The sequence below is a fragment of the Centruroides sculpturatus genome, unplaced genomic scaffold, assembly GCF_000671375.1.
Source record: "Centruroides sculpturatus isolate CEXI.00-Female unplaced genomic scaffold, Cexi_2.0 scaffold1, whole genome shotgun sequence".
Classification (NCBI taxonomy): Eukaryota; Metazoa; Arthropoda; class Arachnida; order Scorpiones; family Buthidae; genus Centruroides; species Centruroides sculpturatus.
Window position 1 is genome coordinate 1,495,285 of NW_019384326.1, and position 24,580 is coordinate 1,519,864.

At 31.4% G+C, this 24,580-nt stretch overlaps 1 protein-coding gene across 1 annotated transcript; it reads left to right on the plus strand.

Annotated features, from left to right (window-relative positions):
* The first annotated feature begins 1,684 nt into the window (after positions 1-1,684).
* On the plus strand, positions 1,685-24,541 carry LOC111627450 (uncharacterized protein DDB_G0283357-like). Its single transcript, XM_023371022.1, has 10 exons — positions 1,685-1,730; positions 1,839-2,021; positions 7,921-8,041; positions 12,508-12,538; positions 15,109-15,200; positions 19,492-19,623; positions 19,881-19,997; positions 20,067-20,148; positions 20,222-20,426; positions 20,492-24,541. Exons 1-10 carry the CDS (start codon positions 1,685-1,687, stop codon positions 22,744-22,746), a joined length of 3,264 nt encoding a protein of 1,087 aa, XP_023226790.1. The 3' UTR covers positions 22,747-24,541.
* Positions 24,542-24,580: the final 39 nt, after the last annotated feature.

The following is a 24,580-nucleotide window of genomic DNA, read 5'->3' on the forward strand; positions in this document are numbered from 1 at the left end:
AACGTTTTAACAAATTCAACTTACGATTCGTGCCTATAAGGTGTTATCTGAAATACACAAAGTAAAATATGGTTAAATGATTTTTGGGCTAACCTGTATTTAGAATTAAAGGTTATTAAACTGACGTCAGGATGGCCGAAACGGTTAAGGCATTGGCCTACGTTTGTGGGGAATCCAAGATCGAATTCCGTCAGGCATTAGAATTATTCATACGCAGTGGTCCCGGATATATCAGGTCCCGTTTCTCATCATTCAGTCATCCCCATTGTGGGTCTGTCCAAACCTACGATGAATATAGAAAAAGGTTTCCTCGGTACCAAAAGATACCAACAGGGCGGAAAGAGTCGCAAATGGGGGGAAAACAGAATTTTGAAATGATAACCTATGTTACAACGATAAATTCCTGCAAAATTCACAAAATAGAATTATATCAATCATGTCTGCAAGGAATCACCAGTGGCCGAGTTGATAAAATCACTGAACACTGGTCGTGGGTTCATGCCTCTCCAAAGGGCGTGAACCCACGACCTTTCCCGAGATATCTCCCTCTTCGGCAGATCGCCTACGTGTCGCATTTCCGCATACAAACAAGAACAATTCTTTAAGAATTTATTTCAAACATGCATATTGAAGGTATATCAGTAATATTTTCTAGAAATTGGTTTGGTTTGATGAGATCTGGCAACGCAATACACGTGCTATCTGCCAAAAAGGGATACCACCCGAGAGGACTTTCTAAGCGAAATTTGCCCGTTACATACATATATACGTACACGAAAGACATCGGCTGTACACAAGGTGTTTAGCCGGCGAAAAAGAGGGTAAGGGAAGAGGGGAGAGGAGATACACAGTAGAGAAAGGTAGGATTCCTCTGAACAGCATACATATGGCTACTGTACCCTCTACGTTTGTTGCTGGCAAGCAGTTTTTAGACTGCAAGAAAACCGGAGTGTAGCGAACACCAATAGTTGAGTGCCGCCACGAATTGCTAAGTGTAGAAGTTAGTGCCAAGTGACTGTTAGTAGGAAGACTTATATCTACTTAATACTAATAAAAGTGAACAAGAGCGCGAATCTCAATAATATTAATTAACAGCTAGATAGACAGTGTGAAAACAAACGAACACAATGACAAAATAGACAAGACAAATGGACCGACAGAAGACAAACGAGCAAGACCCCATTTTTTGTATTTTTATTTATTTATTTTAAACATTAACTTACTCACTAACCTACCAAAACCTAGGACGAACCTAACCAGACGACTAAAGCTAACAAACCCTAATCTAATTTAACCCGGAAACCAAGCTGAGTCCCTAATCTAACGATTAATAACGAAGTTATTTTTATTACGTGTCTTGTGTTTGTAAATTTTTGTTCATTGTCGGTTTGTTTTATTGAATTATGACAATGCGACACGTGGATGATCTGTTGAAGGAGGATCCTTTCCGACAAGACTTTCACGTGGTCAGCTTGTTGTCTTATCCAATCGACCACTGGTGGGCTATTTTTTATAATCAAGCTGTATTTAAGACACAAGTTTCTGTCAGTTTTATTATTTTGTCGAATGCGGCAGTTTACACGGAAAATTAACTGTTAGATCAGGATAAAAGTACACAGCTGCATAGAAGCTGAACAAATAAGGAAATCGCGTGAATCTCCAAACTCTTTGAACATTGGTAAACATGCAGAAGGAACATCACTCGAAGCTCATTGGTGGAAGCGTGTGGAGTAATCGTATATAAAAGCTGCAACTAAATTAAGTAGAGCATAATTCACCGAAGAAGCAATCGAAGAAAATGATGAAAATCGTAGTTTTCCTGTTTCTTCTTTTTGCAGTTGCCCATGCCAATGTGGGAGAAGGAATCGGGGCTGCCGCAGGAGGAGCCGATGGTGGACAGAAGGCAGGCCACGACGCTGCTAAAGCTGGACTTGGAGCAAGCGAAGGAATGTCAAGTGCTGCCATCAAAATTGGCGAGACCATGGGAAAATCTGCAGCAGCTGGTGCTTCAGAATCTGCTGGTAAAAAATAAAGTAAAAATTCTCCGATATTTCCAAAATTGCAATGAATTATTTGTGATACACCATTTAAAAAATGTAATTAATGAATAAGTTGAAATTGTTCCAATAAACTATAAATGAAGCATGAAAAAAATCTGTTGTTTGTAGAAATGTTTTTATTCTCTAAAATGTCTTTTAAATTTGTGTTCGATTGGTTCGGTTTATTTGTATACAGCAGTGGCGTGCGGTGACATTTCATGATAGGGAAGCTTGCCGGCCCTGGATAGAATCATTGAAAGCGTTATACATTTGTCCGTCTGGATATGTTGGGCTACGTCCCTCACCACCCGGCCGCCCCATTGTGGGCTTGGCCAAACCCATATTTTGTTTTTTAGAGGGCATATTTTGCTTTTTAGATTTGCCATATTAAGAAGGGCTTTTTCCAGCAATCCCAAGGAGATTGATGAAAAAAGGCCCTCTTAATTAATGCCCACAGGGCAAAAAGAGTATATAGAAAAAACATGCACACGAGCGTCGTTCACCTCAGCCCGAAAAATCAAACCTCTTGAATCTGATAGACGTCGAATGGGCCGTCTACTTTTCATCGAAGAGTATGGATATACTTCCATCAAAAAAGAACGAGATAAAATTTGACATAAAGTGACGTTGAGTCGATGACCAGCAACCGATGGCCATCAAGCGGGCGATTATCGAACGAATTTGCTTTGACCAGTTTGCGGAGGCCTTAAGGGAAAACTGTCCCTTGCTTAGGTGTTACAAACGTGAAGAAAATTCAGAAAATTCCACATGGCCAACCCCTTTGTCCAGGCGCTAACCCGTGACCAACTACTATTGTTCAGTGGTTTAATCCACTCGATAAGATTGCTATTGTATATTCGAATGTTAGTGGCGAAATGGAAGTGCTGTATTGTCATCTTCCAAACAACCAGATTATACTCATTCGCGTATGCGCTTTACAGAGCACCAACCTCACCCGGTTTAGTTAGTGGAAGCTACACACATATAACGCTTCCAATTCTGTTCTGGGCTGTTAGCCGCCTGCCCCCCTAGATATTTGGCCGCCCTCGCCCGGTTACGTGAATTACGAGTAGATTTATAACTTAACCCAACCGATAAGAATTTACGGGTATGATGCTTTTATGATAGTTCTGTATAGTTGACAGGAGTTTTAAAAATTCCATTAAAATATTTGATATTATTATTCCCCTTTCCAATCTTATATTACTTACGGATTTCAATGTTAAACCAGTGATATTACGATTTCGTATGTCCAACTGTAAGGGGATGTATGAAAAAAAACGTGTACAATTCTTGTATAATGTTAAAAAATTAACTGTTACTTTGACAGCATCATTTACAACTAAATTTAATGAATGAGAGAGATGCACGAGGTACAGAAAAAGCTCTAGAATTTATTTTCCTTAAGATTTAAAAAGTAAAGATTTTATGTTATTTTTATATACGTTTCTTTACAAAGTTATACTTAATTATAATTTTCTTTAAAAGTATATTCATACAATTGAAGAATATTTTGTACCAGGCATGTATATCCACCACGCATTTTATTTTACCAAGTTTTTATTATTTTTTTTTAATTTTAGCCCTTATATTGTGGCTAGCGATTAGGAATGTAATTGTGATATTACAAATACATTTAGAGAAGTCTACAGTTTTTATTGGCTTATCGAATAAACGATACGAATGGACCTAGACCAACGATTCCCAACCCGTGGTACGCTTACCCCTGGGGGGTACGCGATAGGTTGTTTAAGGCAGTGTTCTGCAACCTTTTTCTACTCGCGGCACACCTCTGACTCGATATGACTCAACACGGCACACCAAAATGTTATTCCCCTCAAAAATGTATGATATGATACTATTAGTAGAATTTCGTAATGCCATAAATCTATTATTATTATTATTATGTTGAGTTTCGTGAGTTACACTCGGTTGACACCGATGGCTGTGTATTACGCCGGACACAGCATAGTAACCAAAACAAGACAAAAATTAAATAAGTGTGTCAGTGTGTGTCTGTATTTAGGAATTTCCTAACAATATGACATGTATTCAATATAGTGGCCTTCTGTAGCGTGATGTATGTGTTTCTATTCAAATTTAATGTTTCCAGGCTTATGTGTAGCGTGTGTGGTATGACACCTGTAGAGGAGAGAACCCTATCTATCCTCCATAGATGCCTTATTTCCTGGGCGAGTTCTGTGTACTTGCTGATTTTTTCATTGCATGTATAGTGCATTGTGAGTGTTTGGAACAGATATGTCTATAATTTATGTGATTTTATTGTGTTTGTAAATGAGACGTAAGGTAAGTACTATTGTGGTAAATTGTTTTATCTGTGATTATGGCTGTCGTAGTACATTTTGTGCGCGTTGTTTTCCAATACTGTCTGTGGAATGTAGTTGTAATATTGTTCGTGGATGTTTAATAATTTGATGTTTCTTTGCAAGCTCTTGATGTATTTGCTACTTCATTATATCTATGTAAATTATCTGTCTGTGCCAAGAGCTTGCAACCAGAAGTGATGTGTTGTATAGTTTCTGGCATGATGTGACATTTTCTGCATGTGTCATTTGTGAGTGTTGTATCTTTGAGTATGTGTTTTCTGTAGTTTTTAGTATTTATGATCTGATCCTCTGTATGGCAATCATGAATCCTTCCGTCTCCCCAAAGAGGCATCCTCGAGCTAACCAGCTATTTGACGCAGTTTTGTTAACAAAATCCTGGGCCAGGTCGTAAGGATGTCTGCCATGGAGTTCCTTTTGAGCCCACGATTGTTTTTCCTTCTTCCTTCTTTTTCTTCTTATTTCGGCTGATATGGAGATGCTAGCCGTGTAGGCTCTTCCCACGATTGCGTAACGATGTCTATGCTATTTATATGTTGTGTCGTGTCCATACGTTGTGAATGTAAATCTAATGGTGTATTATTTGAGTCTGCTAGAGTTACTGCTTTATGCAACTGTAATGTTTGTTGTTTTTAGTAGAAAAACTCTCTCAATGTCTGTATTTTTTTGTAGTGGAGGTTAACTATGTCGATCAGGCCACGTCCGCCATCTTTACATGGAATGGTTAATCTTTCTATGACAGATTTAGGATGATGTTGTTTATGCTTAGTAAGTGTTCTTGTTTTCATTTGGAGTTGCTCAAGATCTGTGTGAGTCCAATGTATAACTCCAAAAGAATAAGTGAATACTGGGACGACATACGTGTTTATTGCTTTAACATTATCTTATTTCATCAGTGAATGAAATACAAGCATAATAAACATAACAAAGCTTGAGACTAATAGAATATGTAAAAGTTCATGTCACACCTTTCACCTTGTGACGGCACACCGGTCGCGGAACACTGCCCTAGACCATCACTAACGCGCAATTAACTGATTGCCCCTGGAAGTCGGCTTCTTACAGAAACACAGCTTCCCTATCATCGAATGTCACAGCACGCTACTGGTAGGCAGCAAACTTAGCCACTCGCCCATTCGGCCAACACATAAATAGCAATATTATCAAATTTTTCTCAGATTCAAATCCATTAATTAAATTACATAAGTATTAAAAATTGACATAAATAAATGAACAGCAAACTAATACAAAATTTTAGAGACTGATTCACAGTCAAGGGGGCCTACCAGTGGCCAATCGGTTCAGTTCTCTGAACACTAGGAATTCGGTCATGTGTTCGAGCCTCGCCAGGACAGGCTGGCCATGTGAAGTTTTTCGGGTTTTCTCCACGTCTGTAAATCCTGAATAGGGGCCAGTTATCTTTTAAAAAACCTTCCGGAAGGCATCCCAGTCATATCGCCACGTGTTACATTGCCATAACTTAACTAAACAAACAAACACAGTGGAAGGATTGCGTGATTATTCTTTGTGTGATAGTCGATAACGTGAGATTCTTTTATTTATCCGGAAGTACATAAATTTGCAATGATTATTCAGCTTTATTTCGTGAAAAAAGAAACACATTCTATATATAAATCCATAAACAAGAAAACCGTAACTTGTGCGGAATTTCTATTAATTAAAGTAGCCATGTATGTGTCAGATTATTTTCATTATTTAAATTATTTTATATAAATACATACTCTGACATGGGCATGACAGACTGGCCATATTGAGGACAGGTTTGTCCGATGAAAAAGTTTCAACCTGGATTCAAATCTGGGTTTGTGAGAGCAGCAGATTGACCCTTTGGCCCTCCTAACGTTGGATAAGAAGATAGTTTACTCACTATTATGGAACTTTAGCTTTGGTTTTAGTTTCGTTTATTTGTATACGCCAAATGGTCCCTTTTATGAGGAATTAACGCCTACTATTTAGGTGTTGCTAACGCGAAGAAAACCTGAAAAACTCTACGTAGCCAATCCGTTGGCGAGGCACAAACCTACGACCAAATACCAGTGTTTGATGGTTTTATCCACTCGGCCACTGATGGAATTGGGGCACTTCAAGCAGCAGCTTCCAGTGCTTGTATGATGCCCGAAGGTAGAGTGGATCCCTTTTTGCCTTTTGTTTGAGAAACAAATAGAATGTTTCTTTATTAAAACAGTCTTAGAGCTTTCATTTTTAGTTAGTAAAAGGAACATTAATTTATAAGGGTTATCAGTACAGGCCCCTAAGTTTTCTTCTGGCCAAAGGAAAAATCTTCACCTCTCTGTTCTGATGACCTTGTGTTTAGAAAACATATTATTGGGCCCATTCGAAAAGTCAGAAATCTAAGTTTGTTTGACTGAAACGTGTTTGTAAAGTCAGATATGAGAAATCATGGCGCTCCTTGACGTCAACCGAACGCATTAGAAAATGCATACCTGACTGTAATGTTTTCTCAGTCATGTTTCAGTTGTCTGAGTTATGTCACATGATGGAGAGCAACATTGAGAGTATATCTAATTGGCCAATTCTTCGATCACAAATAGAAATAATAAGTTCAACAACTTCGGCGAAATTCGTAAGAAAAGATTATTCAAATCATCTTGTGAGTTGAGATCAATAAAGTTTCTTTAGACGTCACTCAGACAGATCTGAGCCGTGTTCAGTATCGCAGAATTCTTGCAAATTGTTTGGTCTGTGCTAACTTCTATTACTGACGTCATTGTTTTTGTAGCGTTGTGCGATTTTCAAAATGGCTGCACTAAAGATATATTTTATAATCATTATAAAACTGTGATGATTATGCCATCCGCCATTTTTACACACGTTGCTAACTCGGTTCCGACTCAGTACACCATTCAGAACAATTCTTAGTTCCTCTCTTCAAGATGGCCGGATGGTCAAGAGGTTAATGTAGGGGCAGCTGTTTACTTCAAAACCTTTCTAACTGGTAAACCTGAAATAGAAAATATTTTGCAATTTCATACTAAAACAAGCAAATTAATTATTTAACTCTTTCCGCCCTATGGGCACTAAGAAAGCCTTTTTTTTTCTAGCAAGCCAATTATGGGTTCGGCCAGGCCCACAATGGGGCGGCCGGGTGATGAGGGATGGGACCCGNGAAAGAACATTAGAAAAATAGACTGTTTTAAAATTGCAAATATTTTGTTTTCTAATGTTTCCTGTTTATTTTCGTTTGCTTATACCATTGTATTGATAGGACATCATAGATATATTTTGCATGATGTCACCATACACTATAAATTAATGCACTGAGTGCATTGCATGCCAAGCAAGAGTTATCCCGAGCAAGATGGCAGAATGTGATGCATATAATAACACAATATTTGAAAAGTTTTCAAAATAAGATTGTAAAAGATTCAACAAATATTAAAGTAATCTATCTTTTAAACTTTTCTCGGTTGCGGAATCGACATACATTGTTCCTAATTTCCGTTGACACTTTTCTAGAGAAGAATCCATCTTCACACACAGTTTTTACTTTACAGGAATAGTAGTTTCATGTATTAATGAATGGAACAAAAATGCTTGCACTAGCAATGATAAACAGTGGTGCCCAACATTCACTGGTGATGACGAACAGGAAGTGCACAAACAATGCGCATTAGTGTGAGTTTAAAAGAATTCTATCACCATAGTGATAGAATTCTTTTAAACTCACACAATTTATGAATATTCATGGAGGGATTGGATCTTTTATGAAAAAGAACTAACAGATCCCCATGAAAGAACAGATCTTTTTGTGAAAAAAAAACCTTGTGTTCTCAGGATGTCGGTTTTTATTCCTCAGTCACTCATTCCAATTAATCTCAGTCCCACATCCACACTTTCTGATTGGTCTCTACCCGTTTTCAAGTGAAAATCGAGACCAATCAGACCATGAGAGAGGTCAATTGCCAATGTTTAATATGACACCACATTTTAATCCCAACCAGAGGTTGATCTTACATTGTTTATTTCAGTTCTTGTCAAAATATAAACTTTAACTGACAATATTTTATATCCTTTAAATATTTTTAAACAAATTTAGGTGAGGGGTTTGGACCTAGCCTGGAGCCTTACAAGTGCATTTCATGCACCCATGCTGAATGTACTGTACCTTAAATTTCAATAAAACTGAATCATGACACAAATCTAAATATTATATTTTCCAACATAAACTTAAAACTGAAAAAGATGACTCCATTGTTATAATCATTAGGAAAAAAATCTTGTGAGGGTTAACTACAGTGGCTCATTCAACTTTATCTTTAAATAAGCAAATAGGAAGTACTGGTAAAATGGAACAAATAAATGTTCAATAAATTAATTAATTTTAATGTAATAATACTCAAGTTTTATTTAGTTATTTGATAAAATTATCTAATTATTAAAAATTGAATTAAAATTAGTTGTCATTTTATTATTGATATCTCAGTAAAGAAAGTAATTGTAATAAATCTTATCAAGATGGTAAGTCTTGCATGTAATTGATAAATAGGGGATTAGTTTTGGAGATTGTTTTAGGGACCAAATAGTCATACTCACTGTAAAAAGCTAGCAATTTGGCTAAACTAATTGTAATTTTAAATAGTTTACTTCAGCTCAGGATGTACATGTAATAACATATTCAACAACTCAATACTCTCATATTACTGAACGATCTGGTGGATTATTTAGTGGACAGAGATGGCAGCTTAACTGCCTACCTCCAGCCAAATTGCTTTGTATCTAATTATTGAGTGAACGTAATGTAGTCCTATAAATGTCCAGCTGATAATAGTTTACTTCAGTATTTTTTCAACCTTGGACTATACAAAAAAATCTGTTACGGCTGCCAAACATAAGTTTTTAAATCAATAATTTTTTTCAATTTTTAAACAGTTTACACTTAAGTGATTCAAGCCTTTCTTCATTTTTTTTTTTTTTCTAAAATGTATTGATTTATTTAGAATCATTAGCACTGTGCTAATTATAATCTCTGCAGATAAGCTAGTGTTCTGAATACTTGTTGTTGTTATCATTGCATTATTTAATTCTAAAACAAGTTTTTTCTTATAATAATTTATTTTAAAAAATCATTAGAGATAAAACAAATAAAAATGTAGGAAAATCTAGCAACAACATTGCCAACTTTTTTTTTGTTTTGATAAAATGTCTATATATGGGATGTTATAATGGGAAGAAACAGGAAACAATTGAATATTGATTGCTTCTTTAGCAATAGTTAAAGGACTTTTTTTAATAAGTGAAATTGTTTGTTAAATTAATTTATATATATATTTAGCCAGTTTTAAAACTTAAAACAAAAATATATATTAATAATAAAATTTCCTGGAGCAGCTGGAAGAGATTATTATATTATTATTATGTCATAAACAAGCTGTCATTAATTAATAATGTCTTATTATAATTCACATACATTATGAGGAGAATAAATGATATCAGCATAATTTACTTATTAGTAAAAGTTATCTGATGGAATTTGTTTTGGTTAATATACTGTTAGAAAATTTATATGACACGTTTTATAAGAGTTAACTGTTGAAATTTAGGTTTATTAAGGAGTTGATTATAGTTTGCTTTAATTAATCTACAGTTTATTAATATCTATAAAATGATAATGAATTTGAATTAAAGTTACTTTCCTATTAACATCCACATATATTTTTTCCTCTTTCTTCTAAGTGCTTAACCTCATGTTATTTGTATAGCAATACAAATATTTTGAGGTGTACATATATACTGTATTTGGTGAGATTATTTGCTGAACAAGTTTATATTACGTAACACTCAACATATTCATGTTGCGTACATGCCAGGCCTGGGACTTTTAGCACACCAAATGCTAAAGGCCAAACATGCTTAAACAGCCTTAAAACAGCAAAAATTTTAATAACTTTAACATTTTCAACAATCTTCCACAAGTAAAATATACAATGGAATGCCAACATTCTAGTAAATGTTTGCTGTGTTTTAAGATTGCTGGGAGTGTGTTTACTTTACTCGGCAGCTGTGAATTAGTTGCTAAAAGCCCCAGATAATAATGTATTCATTAACACTTTTGCTCATTTTTAAATCAATCTTAACTTGGTAAAGTCATATGCTATATTATTGTCAGATTGATTGAAGTGTGTGTAAACAGATTGGAAGCATACCACAATATGTGCTGGTACAAAATATATAGCAATGTATGCAATGCTTGGATTACATAAAACTTTACAAAAATATCTAATAATGTGGTATTTTCAATAATTCAGCACCGCCGATCCTGTAGTAGCCAGATTAACAAACTTCTACTAAATGATATACCTTATCAGATTAGACATAAAGAAATGTTTTATTTAAATCTTGAAAGGAATCATGTCCTTTTTGATTTTTTGAAGAATTTACAATATAATTAACATGATTTTATAATTAATAAATACCAGATAATGCATTTCGGACTTTTTAAAGTTTGTTAAATTAATTGCAATTAACATTCTTGAAGCATTTATCTAGTATGAATTTATATCAAAACCTAAACAAATAATTTATAGTGCATTTCAAGATTTTGTTAGTACTAAAAGTATATAACAGATTGAATAGAGTAGTTCCAATGATTCTGAGCAAACAAAGAACAGTCGAAATTCTTTCTTGAATGACTTCTCTAAATAAAAACTAGATTCAAAAAAAGGTATTTTTCAAATTTATCTTATAATATAAATATTTATGAATTTACTTTAATTAAGAATATAATGGTCTATTAATTTTAGAAATAGATGAGTAACATTCAAAAATTCTAAACTACAAATGTATTAAATATTTAAATTACTTTATTTGTATGTACGAATGTTTATCCTAATGCGGTAAATATATAATCTAGTTCATTATCACATTCAACATGCTTATATATGTTCTCAAATTAAAACTGCACTTACAGCTGGCCGGCCATAAGCAGCTTAGCTGATATAAACAGTCTTGTAGCAGTTTTTTTTAATCTCATAAACAAACAAACAAAAACAATTTTATCGACAATATTAATCTGTAAAAATACGAAAAAGTTTTATACACGAAAAGGACTTATCTTCAATTTAGTGCAAGATAAAAATATTCCAAGATAAATATTTTCGGTCGTCTACTTTTTATTTAATTAATTAATGATTGCATGTTTCGATTTAAATATTTAAAGAACTTTTATTCAGTTTTAAAATAAAATAAAGGTTCTACCATTTTCATTATTTATTACATTACTAATGATGAAGCAACAGTGTTTTTATGTATAATTTATCCTCTCACTTCCTCGTCTTAAATTATAATCATCTAAGGATGTTTTTTTTTTTTTTTTGGCAGTTTGTTTACAAAACTTGTATAGATAAATTTTTTGGGTGATGGCTTTCTTAAAATTAATTTTTAAGGGGAGGATCTAAAACTATGTGGGAATAGACGATGATAATAAAACTGTGCACTTGAAATCTTATCACTCGCTAAATAATTTTGTGTAGATTAGATTACTTGTAATGTTTAGACTTAATATCCTATACTTTATATATAAACATTACTAGGAAGATTAACTGTAAATAATTTACTAGTAGTAAATAGTTGAAGCTGTGATTTTTTTAATACTTTATTAAATAATCATTGCTCAAATACATAAATGTGTGACAATATTTATGGTAACTTGCTGTAAATTTCCTAAAATTTGACTTGGTAGCATACATAATTATTATTTCACTCTCTGAAGGTTAAAATTGATTTATTCTAATGACGTTAGTCTGACCAATACAATAAAATGATTTGGCTTTGTTCAGTGGCGAATAAATGCAGCCTATTGTATGTGTTTAATTCTTCAATCATTCGTAAGGAAGTTAAATTAAGCTACTAACTTGTGAGTCTCAGGTATAAATTTTTTCAATTCTTGAAATGAAATGAATTCATTTGTTTAGTTTAAAGCCATATGACATCTGCGTAATTGTAAATCTGTTTTTAGCATTAACGTAAAGATTAAAATCAACTTGTAATTTTTATTATTAAATTTTATTGTAAAAATTATTTGAATAAATATAAATCAAATCAAAATATGATCAATAAAATATTTTCTTTTTATTTTACAGTAACGAATCAAAAAAGAAAATTTTAAATTTGCTTGTAAGTATTTTACATTTAAGATTTTATGTTGTTGTGAAGATTGATTTAATCTAAAAAAATTCTAGCACACATTTATTTTAACTTTTATCTATTTTTATCACAAACAAACTATTTAAAAAAATATAATTTTATATTTTTTTAGTAAGTACTGTATTTTTTTTTTACAGCATATAACTCAAGATTCACTCCCATTCTAGCATAGAATATATAGGAAAAAAGTAGTTAGTGTACTTAATTTAAGATACCTTTTATCTTTGGCACTTACTCCTAAATGTATTTTACTGTATCCCGGTTAAAAAAAGTAAAATTAGAATGCACACTTTTCTTTTAAACTCTCCTTTTTTTTTCTGATAAATAAGGCATTGACAGTTAATTACCATTAAAATATTTTACATTAATGCATGAAAATGTTGCTTAGCTATGGCAAATAATAGTAATAATATGCTTAATTAAATAATAATGTGTTATTAATTAAAGTGTCTAATTAATAACACAATCTTGTGTTATTAATTAGACACTTGGTTTTTTCCATCTTTATTCAGTGTTTAATTAATAACACAATCTTGTGTTCAACAGTCAATAAATACTAAAACATGGTTTCAGAAAACAAATCAAATGACATTTTCATTAAATAATATTTTTATTCAAGAGTTGGGCTAGGTTCGTGTTACTGTAGCCTAAGGAATACTGTTTGGGAAATTAATTAGCCTATGGGAGATCACAACTTCACATATAAGATGCAATTCTCCCCTCAGCCTTTTTCTAGATAAAAGCTACATTTTACTGTAAAATACAGTAGCTTTTTATAGTGTAGTATAATAATTACAAGTAAATATTAATAATATATACAACAAGCTCCATAATTAATACATACACACATACCTCTTACATAAAACAAAATGACTTTAAGTCACAAATGGAACTATATTTAAGTATATTGTACATACAAATGTAGCTGATTCTTTAAAATACATTAATTACATTTGTCTTGTAGAAACACTGATTTAAAAATTTGCTATATTACGATAAAATTCTTTATTAACAATTAGGAATATGATTTGTTTAGAAGATTAAAACATTACATTATACAAACAAAAGTATGAAAATAAATAACAATATAATTTGAACCATTACTTTTTGAATTGTACCAATTTCTTGATGAACATTTAAAATTTATTAACAAGAAAAACCTTAAACACTCTTCCAGCAAGATAACATTTCTGGCCCTTGGAAAGAGGCCAAAAATGTTCACCATTCTTGTTTGGATTAAAACATTATCTTGCTGTAAGAATGTTTAAGGTTTTTCTTGTTAATGTGTGGCAGTTCCAGCTTTAGAAGTTTACAGAAATCATAAAACCAAAGATGATTTATAAAAATCTAAAAAATTATGTTTAGTATAAAAATAGAAGAATGAAAAATTAGAGATTATGCTTATTGTTTACTAGTATTATGCTTCTGTAAGAGAAATTAAAGTACTGTCAAAAGAATTTAACATAAATATTAATTACAAAATTAGAAAGGAAATTGTTTTGAATTCTCTTTTATGCCCAAATATATCTTAATAATTTTTTGAAATGCTCTAAAGAAGCATAAAAGAAACTGGTTATGAAATTTGATTTATTTCAATTAGCATTATAAAAAATTCTGTCTAGTCTTAATGAAATTTATCTGCTGTTTAAAAAATAAAATTATCATTTTAGATACTATGTTTTAAGATATTTTCAAATGATAAAAATTATATTTTTCTTCCACTTATTACTTTTTCTATTGACAAATTTTTAGAGCATGAAATATACTCCAGAAATTTACAGGAATCAAAATTTAGTTTGATTTAAAATACAGTAGAACCTCGAAAACTCAGCTCTCGATAACCCGGCACTCCGGATAACTCGGCCACACCCTGGCAGGGCAAAAAAATCCTTAGTTAATTAATTTTCATTATAGACAGCTTTATAAAAGTATAAAAGCTCTCATAAAGTATTTTTCTGAGGTCTGTCTTATCAGGTAAATTACTGTACACNGAATCAAAATCTTGATTATGTTATTATTTTACAGGCAAATTTTCATGCAATTAAATTGAAATACATTAGAGCAATGATTCTTGACTCAAAATGTATCATGGACTGATGGATTTACAAAATATTTTACCAGGTATTGGTAAAAAAAATTATTTTCATTTTTTATAAATAAAACTAATTAACAAGCTTGCTGCCAATTGACAGCAAAGGTCACGACACAAAATCGTGTCATGTAAATAAATTGGCATATTTGATAAGTAAAAGCATAATCAGTTAATCAAACAAGAAAAATGTGATAAAATTTTTAAATTTTGATAGAAACAAACACTTTATACTATAATTATTTGCAGTACATTAAAAAAACTCCACAGACCAGTGTCAAACCATGGACTAGCAATTGAAAAACGATGGTTAGATATTATTTTTAAAATTTTATTTCAATATTACAAAAATAAAAGTATTGAAAATTGTAATTCTTAATGCTGTAAATTTGAAAGTTAGCAGGTTTGCTTATAAAATCCATATTTTGTAATATTATTCAAATTTTTACAGGATGAAGTTGGGCAGCTTTCTGATCTTGAAAAATTGTTTTTATATGTACAGCTTCCTACAGGATCAACTCCAAATATTGACGTAACAAGACAGTAAGTATACTTTGAAAACATTTCTTATGTATTATTAGAAAACCAGAATTAAATCTATTTAAACTTACAAATAGTTAAAAGAAGAAAAAAAGCATTTTTCTATCATTGTTTAGAAATTTCTATAATTGTAATCAAAATTTCTCTTTTAAATTACAATTTAGGAAGTAAAAAGTGTCTTACAGAGCAATTCTTTATTGAAAATAATTTAATTCAGTCCATAAGTTTTACAAAATATGTTGTTATACAGTCAAACCATGGGTTTTGAACAGTTCAGTTTACAAACAAAATTTTGAACACTATATTTGACCCTGGTTGCCATACAATAACTCAATTGCTGAACAAGCAAGAGCCAGCCAAAGATTAGAGAGACACAGACAATCAACTCCATATACTTCCTGTGTTAAAGAAAGTTGATGGCTCAACCAATCAATGACAGGACTACTAATTCAGAAGTTAGTGGTGCGAAGATTGCCTCTCGTCATTAGACGTCACAACACAAATCATCAATGATGATGATATTCAAATTAGATTTCAATGCCCTTGTGGGTAAGATACTATTACCATTTTTTGGTATTCATCAAAATTGAATTTAAATCAAATTAATTTATAAAAACCACATAAATTGACATTTGTGTAATATAAACATCTGTGAATCCATGTTTAAAGGTGATTAACTCAAATTTAAATCAAATCAATTGAAACATAATATATCAGAAAGTGTGGATAAAGTACTTGTTGTCCATCTGGATTGATTTAGTTATATTTTATCCAGACAGAGTAGAGTCTCTATTAATAGCACTTTTTTGTAAAGTGATAGTTTCAGTCAGTTGGCGGTGATGGAATATTTTGCTTTTAATATATACATAAAATAGATATAGATAATATTATATTGCATTTGTAGGCATTTTTATGCATAAAATGCTGCTAAAAAGGTAAAAACAAAAAGCTTTGTTTTGGGGATCAGGAATGGATTAATTCTTTTTGTATTGTTTCTTATGGGAAAATTTGTTTTGATTTGAGAATAAATCAGTTTTCAAACAACTTTTAGGAACAAATTAAGTTTGAAACCTGAGGTGTGACTGTATATGGAATTTTTTTTACGATACTAACTTTGTATGGAATGTGTCTGGTCATTTACTTGTTCATTCAATGCCAATAAAATACAGTCGACCCCCCCATAACATGGTAGATACATTCCTGTTTTTATGAATTCATTTTCTACGAGTCCAGCCAATCACAGCCCGGCACATATGCAGTTTATGGACTACGGCTGTTTGAAAGGTTTCTTCCATAAAATTAATCGATTCTAGACTAATTCAACTCAACATTTCCAAAATATGTATAATTTTTTGGGAATAATCCATATAAACTATGCTATAAACAAAAAATTGTAGGATTACTTACCGAGTGTGCACTGTTTGACTACGCCATTGCTTAAGCATGTTTTCGTTGTGGAGCTTGTCATCGAATGGTGCTCACGTGCTTCCTGATAAATTTTTTTTTTTTTGCGAAAAATTCGCTGAACTTTGGAGACATCATTAATATAAATATAATTTTTATGGCCGTTAAATAATAAATGGTTTTTAGTAGGTCTGCTGCTCGTTTAAACTCAGCGGTTTGTGCAATATCTGCTATTGGTCTAGATTCAACCAATCCTGTCACGACACGAGTCGGCGATGACGTTTTACCGAATTATAGGAGTTTTTTTTAGCATGTTTGCACGAATACTGTTGCAATTTTTTCGCTGTGATATAGGAATCCAAACTATAGGAACCCGTGTTATATGGGGGTCGACTGTACATCATAAAATTACACTTTGAAATTTTGCAAAAATTCAAATTAAAACCAAAAATACACTTTAGCTGATTATATATCCTTTTTGTGGATTGTTTTTGGCAAAATTAGAAATTTACATACTGGTTGTATGTAGACCAGAATTGTTGAATGAATCTTTGATAACTTATAAATTTTAGGTATATTCTTTTTAAAAATTAAAAATTACATAAAATATAAAATGGATAGAAATTCATTAAATAGAAAAAATTGCCAACACCCAAACTGTCATCAAAAATTTTTTTTTTTTTTTGTTATGTAGAAATCATTTATCTTTTATGACTTGATCTGAAGAGTTCAATGAATATTTCAGTATACTTTTTATAAATTTTGGGCAGAATTTTTATGAAAAATTTCTACTTAAGATGCCTTTCCTGATAGCACATTTCTGTCTCATCACAAACATCTCAGTATTGTACAAGCAATGTTACATTATACATATCACGCTACCTTTTTACGTATCCTTTAATGATCATCATAAAATAATAATCATAAAATACATGAATGTAAAAGTTTTAAGTTATGAAAAAGATAACTATTGTAGGAAATTTAACAAAAGCTGTTTTACATCCAAAACAGGAAATAATTTAAATAGAAACACCATGTTTAGTACAAAAGGATAGAACAATTTGTTGTAGGTAAAAAGGTGGTATGATATGTATAATATACCATCATAATGCTTGTAGCTTGTACAATATTTAGTGATGATAAGTCTCAGACACAGTCTTGATAACACTACCATAATATTAAGTCTTAGATACAGAAAGAATATCTCTCATCAGTTGCTACAAAATACATACTTTTGTGACTTGCTTCAAGACAGGCTATAAAATATGCAATTTTGAGAAACTGATGAGGGGCATTCTATCTGAAATAAATATTGTGGAAAAAGTGCCTTTATATAAGTTTCACATCTGATTTCTTTTGTGAAACTTATAAATTGAATTAAATTATTTTCAATAAAGAATTGCTCTGTAAGACAACATTTTAGTTCCTGAGTTGGAAGAAAATATTAAAAACATGGAAACAAGAAGACAAATGTAACCAAAAATTTGTTTTCGTAATTATGTTTGGAAAATTAATTCTAAACATTTCTACTAATACTATTTTACTAAACATGCTTTATTTCTAATATTTAAATTTTAAAATGAAATAATTAGAATTTGCTTAAGAGGTACTGTACTTTACTTATTGTTATAACCCACATCATAAATTTCAGTTGCTGGTATGTTAATTCTGGGTGGGTCTTCTATGACATGTTGCATGTTTGGACTTTTCTGCTAAATACAGAGAAAAATGGAATGGTCAGTGAAAGAAAATGATATGATACTTTTTATATTAAACAGATCTAGGCACATGATAAATATGATAGTCAAGTCATGAAAACCAATAGATATCAGATAGAGATTGGACAACATGTTCATTGAATTCAACAATCAAATAAAATCAGGAATCTAACTTTAGAAATCTTATCTGTAAATAAGATACACTGTTTTGTTTACAGTCTCTCTTGTTTACAGATTCAGTACAGATTTTTTATGATTTCTAGTTATATGTCAGATGCCAAGGACTGAAAACTTATCAGAATATTATATTAGTCATTTACTATAATACCTTACCTGCAAAAAATGTTTTCATTACACCAACTGTGTACATCGTACCATGATTTTCATTTACAGTAATGAGAATATTTGTCAGATTGTTTCTTATACAGGATCTTCCAAAAAGAATATAGTAAGTTAAACTGGTAGGAATTACAATAATTATTACCTGAGAAGTATGAGTTTTACATTTTTTTATGCTGCCTCTAGGAAGCACTATAAACAAAAATGGTGACTGCAACAGAGTGCCATTTTGTGTTGTGCAGTTCACAAAGTTGGATTCAGTAAGCATTGTGCAACATGCAAACATGATCCACAGACAGTTTCAAAGTGATCCATCATGTAAGATAAACATTCTTGTTGCACTTTGATGGCTGATTCCAAGTTTGCAAACTGCAGAAGACAAAACACAAACACCTTCTCTGTTGTGGAATCAACATTTCTGTGTATGGTCCTTCCTAGAGGCAGTAGACAAAAAGATGTTTGAGTGCAGATGGTAGATGAAACTAGAACAGTTACACTATCAATTGGCACACAATGCACACTTCTCAAGTAATAATTAACATAATTACAGTAATTTAAAATGGTAGCATTCTTTTTTGTAAGACTCTGTATATCAAATAGAACCATTACCTGCCATACTTGAATTTAGAATATTTTGGATACATTATGAAAATATTTGTTTATAATGTTTTACTCTAGTCTTTAAAGTTATTTTCCTTGAAATATGAATGACATCTTATTAATTCAAATAATAAATTATTATTATCAGTAATTAGCCTATTGACTAATTACTGATATTAAACAATGATTGTGTGACTATTTATTAATTTCATTTATCTTAATCATAATTTCAGAAGATACTTGAGTAATCCTCTGGGTAAGAAAGGAGACATAGAAGTTGCACAAACTTACACATGGATTCAGAGTCATCTGGAAGAAGATCCTGATATTTCACTTCCAAAACATGAAGTATATGAAGAATATAGGTAAAAATCTTCTTACTGTAGGGAAAAAAAATAACCATGCATTCATTTATTTATCTTCGAAATTTGCACTCTAGTGTTAATATGAAATATGCAGTGGCAAATTGCAAACTTTCAAATTTGTACGATAATGAGATGTCTTAAAATGGAAGCAAGAGAAATCAAATTCCAGAACCACTGCATCTCCATGCATTACTTGCTAAATTTGGGCAATAATTACAATAATGTTAAGTGTTAATTGTTGACTTTCTTCAATGCAGAAACTATTTTGAAGCAAATAAGCTAGATCCTCTGTGTGCGGCCGATTTCGGGAAGGTGATGAAACATGTCTTCCCATCCGTCAAACCGAGAAGACTTGGAACCCGAGGAAATTCCAGGCTAGTAATCAGAATCTTGTGTACTTTGAACAGATTTTATTAAAGAATAAACTGGTTTTTTCGTTCTAGATATTGTTATAGTGGACTCAAAAAGAAACTTAACATTAAGCCACCATCTTTACAGGATTTTAATATTGGGGAAGATTTATATGTGTGTTTTGTTTTTAATTATAGTAATAGTTGATTACAATATTCATTCATCCATTTCATTTGTTATTTTATAGGATAATTCTAACAAAACAGAATCAAATGAAGTCAATGAAGCAGCTTGCCACATAATATTTGAATGGGCGGAAAAATTACTTTCGAAAAAGTTTTTCTCAATAAAAGAACTGGCGAAACATTTAGTTGAAAACTTTTACATTGGTAAGCCTTCAGTTACAGCACTTTCACTGCTATCTCTGCCTTCCACTAAAAACAAAGATACAGGTAAATATTCAATATTTATATTTCATTTCAGATGTACAAGAGTTTAATATGGTTTACTTTTGCAGGTAGTACATCAAATACTTTTAATAAAAAAAGAAAACAAAATCCACTTCAGTATCAAAAGAAGATTCAGGAATGTAATAAGGGGCAAAAGAGGAAAAATAAATTGCAATGCATTGACGACACTTGTCTTAAAATTGGAATGACAGAAAATGGAATCTGTTCAAATACGCAGCTAACAAATGTTCAGGAACTGAATGTATTGAACACACAAAAGATAACATCTGCAGATACTCAAAATATTACATCCATTGAACCTGTAAATAATTCTCAATCATCATCTGTTATGCCAGTAACTTCCCAAGCTTTGCTTACTGTTACTAAACAACTTTCTAATAATCTTAATGGGTTGAATGCATCTCATTTTTCTATATCAACTAATGATGATGTTAAAAATGAAAATATAAATAATAATTATAATATTTCTAAAGAAAAATGTATCCAAAAATATCAAAGAAGTAAGTCTGTAGAATTTAAAAAATTAGATTATGAAAGTGCAATTTATAATCTTTTTAATCAGTGCGATAACCTATGTAATGAAAGTTTATCAATCCATAAAAAAGAATATTTTAAACATGATCTCTCTACGGAATTAAATACAAAAAGACCTCGAATGAATGAATTTGCTTCTAATATTAACTCGAATGCTATCTCATCGGCTTGTGATTCAAAAAGTTCTAATAACATTTCTCAAATATCAACTGCTGAAGCTGAATCTTCATCAAGCAAAATTAATTCTTTAGATACTTATATTGAATCAGAAAGTCTAAATCTCCAGCATTCCACAAATTCAAATGAAAACAAGATTATGGATTCTTCTCAGTTACGAATGCTTCTTGAGAAAGATTTTTCCATTCCAGTTAACCAGTCAAAATTGCTTGAAGGGAATAAGGCTCCAGGATTGATACCACAACAGGAAAATCAAAAAAATGTACAGGATATTCAACTAAATAAACCAGAATTGATGAAATTTCCTTTCCCTAATACAGGTGATCAATGGAAAAAAGATAATTTTCATTCTACTAAATTATCCCTCTTAGCTGAAACATATAACAGATCACTTAAGCAGTCTGAATACATTCAAGAATTAAATAATGACAAGATTCACCCTGATTCAGTTTTGTCACTGTCAAGTAATAATTCTACTCTTACAAAATTACTTATTCCAGATAACAATATATCTAATATTAATCAGATAAGCAACACTATGTCTTCTCAGAGATCTTTTAATTTAATGCCAGTATCCATTAAACAAGATGATAGGAAGCGTAATTTCAATGTGTCAAATCAGTTGCAAATGCCTCGTGAAAATTTTAAGTCTGTTATGTTAAATAACCAGGAGACACTGATTCCTGTTTTAAATGACAGTCATGAAAACTACAGCTCTCCCAAATCACCTTTCTTGTTTCCACAACAAGCATCAACATCTGTGAGCAGATTAAGGCACCACTCTAGTCACAATATAGGTCAAGTCAGAAACTATAACAGATATCCATTTGGATCGAGATCTAGGCACTTTTCTGGCCCAACATATTCCAAACATGATAAATCACTTGAGATGTACAATTTCAGCAGTGATCCAACTTTGGGAAATCGAACCAGTAGCGTTCATTCTTCATTTTCTCCAGTTCATACCCTTGATTTGCCCCCAAATTTAATTTGCATTCAAGAAATGCAAAACAAAATACCTGAATCTTTTACAGAATCAATTTCTCAAGAATTGAATACAGGAAATCCTAACATAATCTGTCAGTTAAATAATGCAGAAAGTATGGAAGCTAACATGAATCAAAATTCTTCATTAATGGCTTCCAGTCAAGCATTCAAAACTGAATTAACAGATGATTTTTCTCAAAATATGCAGCATTTTCATCCTATCAGACAATCTGGTTTGAATGAAAATCGATGCCAGTCCGTTCCACCTCACAAAATGCTACAGATGTTGATAGATCAGAATTCTCCTGTCAATTCTCCGGTAATATCAAAGTCATATCCGACCACACCCGTCGTAAACCAAATATTTCATTTTCCGGTCTCTCAATCTTACCAATACGAGTCCGACATGTCTCAGATGGAACCGAGCAAACTGTTATCTCAAAGTACACAGCAAAATATGCCCGAAGTTTTGATGGGAGGTTGGAATTCTTCTGACGAGGTGTGTCATACCTCGATGACTGAACTATTAGAACAGCCACTGGACGATCTACAGACCACGCTGGATGATCTTAAAGAGTGTGACGAATTCTCAAAATTTGCTTGACATCTCTCGACTATCCGCAGAAAGACAGTAGTTAACTGTGTTTATAAGTAGAGAAATAATCTTGCTGTTAAATTTCTCAATATTTCAAATTATAAAACTCAATTTGAGCTTTAAAGTCGATGCCGCTGGTGTGCCATAATTGCGTCAAATACATAATAATCTTGTCTGTGTGAAAATTGTCATGCGTGCATCAGAATTAACTTTTCACTGTTTGCATAATAGCAAATGACTATATTTTTTTTCTTTCATTTTATCCAAAATACAGGGTCCAAATAATTGCATATTTTAAATATGAAATTTTAACTGAAAATTAAATTTTCACTTTTTATCTTTACATGTACCAAGATAGTTAAAATATATACATACGTACATACACATACATATATATATATAAATATATATACATGATATTCTTTCTTATATTTTGTTATTTTGCTTATATGCTATATTTTAAAAAGCACAATCATATCCGTGCAATCAGGAGAATACAGGAACGACCATTGCTCGAATACTTCAAAAATAAAGCATTTCAAGTGATGCCATTATCTAATAATTACAATACATTAAGATAGGAGATGAGGATGAAATTTTATCAAACAATACAAAAACGTGCAAATTTTATATTAAAAATCAAAGTGTCATTTGCAAATTGGAGTTTAAAAAGTAAATGGAGTTCATGTTGTATATAGGAATTTAAGCATTTATGTAATTTTTAAAGAAAAATTACATAAATGTAAAACATGAATAAATAATGTATATTTTCATTAAAAGTGATATATTTAGCTGTTTTCTACATTGCAAGCTTCGGTATTTATTTTTGAAATAATTTTTTACCATTGAAACAAAGAAAACTTGTACTTGGCAATGGAGAAATCATCCAATATGTTAAAATAATAAGCATTTTACTTTTAAAGAATAAGAATATTATGTGACATTTTTTTTTCTAATATCTTAAAGTAATTAGTCTTTATACTTGTAGACTAAGTTTTTTTGAATCAAAATCTTGATTATGTTATTATTTTACAGGCAAATTTTCATGCAATTAAATTGAAATACATTAGAGCAATGATTCTTGACTCAAAATGTATCATGGACTGATGGATTTACAAAATATTTTACCATGTATTGGTAAAAAAAATTATTTTCATTTTTTATAAATAAAACTAATTAACAAGCTTGCTGCCAATTGACAGCAAAGGTCACGACACAAAATCGTGTCATGTAAATAAATTGGCATATTTAATAAGTAAAAGCATAATCAGTTAATCAAACAAGAAAAATGTGATAAAATTTTTAAATTTTGATAGAAACAAACACTTTATACTATAATTATTTGCAGTACATTAAAAAAACTCCACAGACCAGTGTCAAACCATGGACTAGCAATTGAAAAACGATGGTTTAGTTTAGGTTTTCAGACCAATGCAATTTACTGTACTGTATCAATGGTTTTTGTCATCTTGGGATTCATTTGGATTGATTTTTCCATAGATTTTTTATTCACTTTTTATCTGTAATGGGATAAATTGAAGTTTGCGAGATACTTATTATCATCTGAAAGCTTTAACAGTGTAGTTTCTGAATCTTTATGTACTTGAGTAATTAATTTGTGGAAAAATTAACAAAAAATAACATTAAAAACACACCAATTTCCATAGATTGAATGCTGTAAAGGAATAGAAACATCGTCTGGGTTGTAACGTGATGCCAAAATTATTGCTTCTATACAAACAAGTATTAGATAATGATTAGTGATTTCATATATTAGATTGTCGTGTCAATGTTGAAGCTAGTAGAATATATTTTTATATTTGTCAGTACGCGGCAATTTAGT

Coding starts and splice junctions, on each gene's coding strand:
- LOC111627450 (XM_023371022.1), top strand. CDS start 1,685: ATGCAGAAGGAACATCACTCGAAGCTCATTGGTGGAAGCGTGTGGA. Junction 1,731..1,838: donor CATTGGTGGAAGCGTGTGGA/GTAATCGTATAT, acceptor TTCTTTTTGCAG/TTGCCCATGCCAATGTGGGA. Junction 19,998..20,066: donor GGAACCCGAGGAAATTCCAG/GCTAGTAATCAG, acceptor TTTTCGTTCTAG/ATATTGTTATAGTGGACTCA.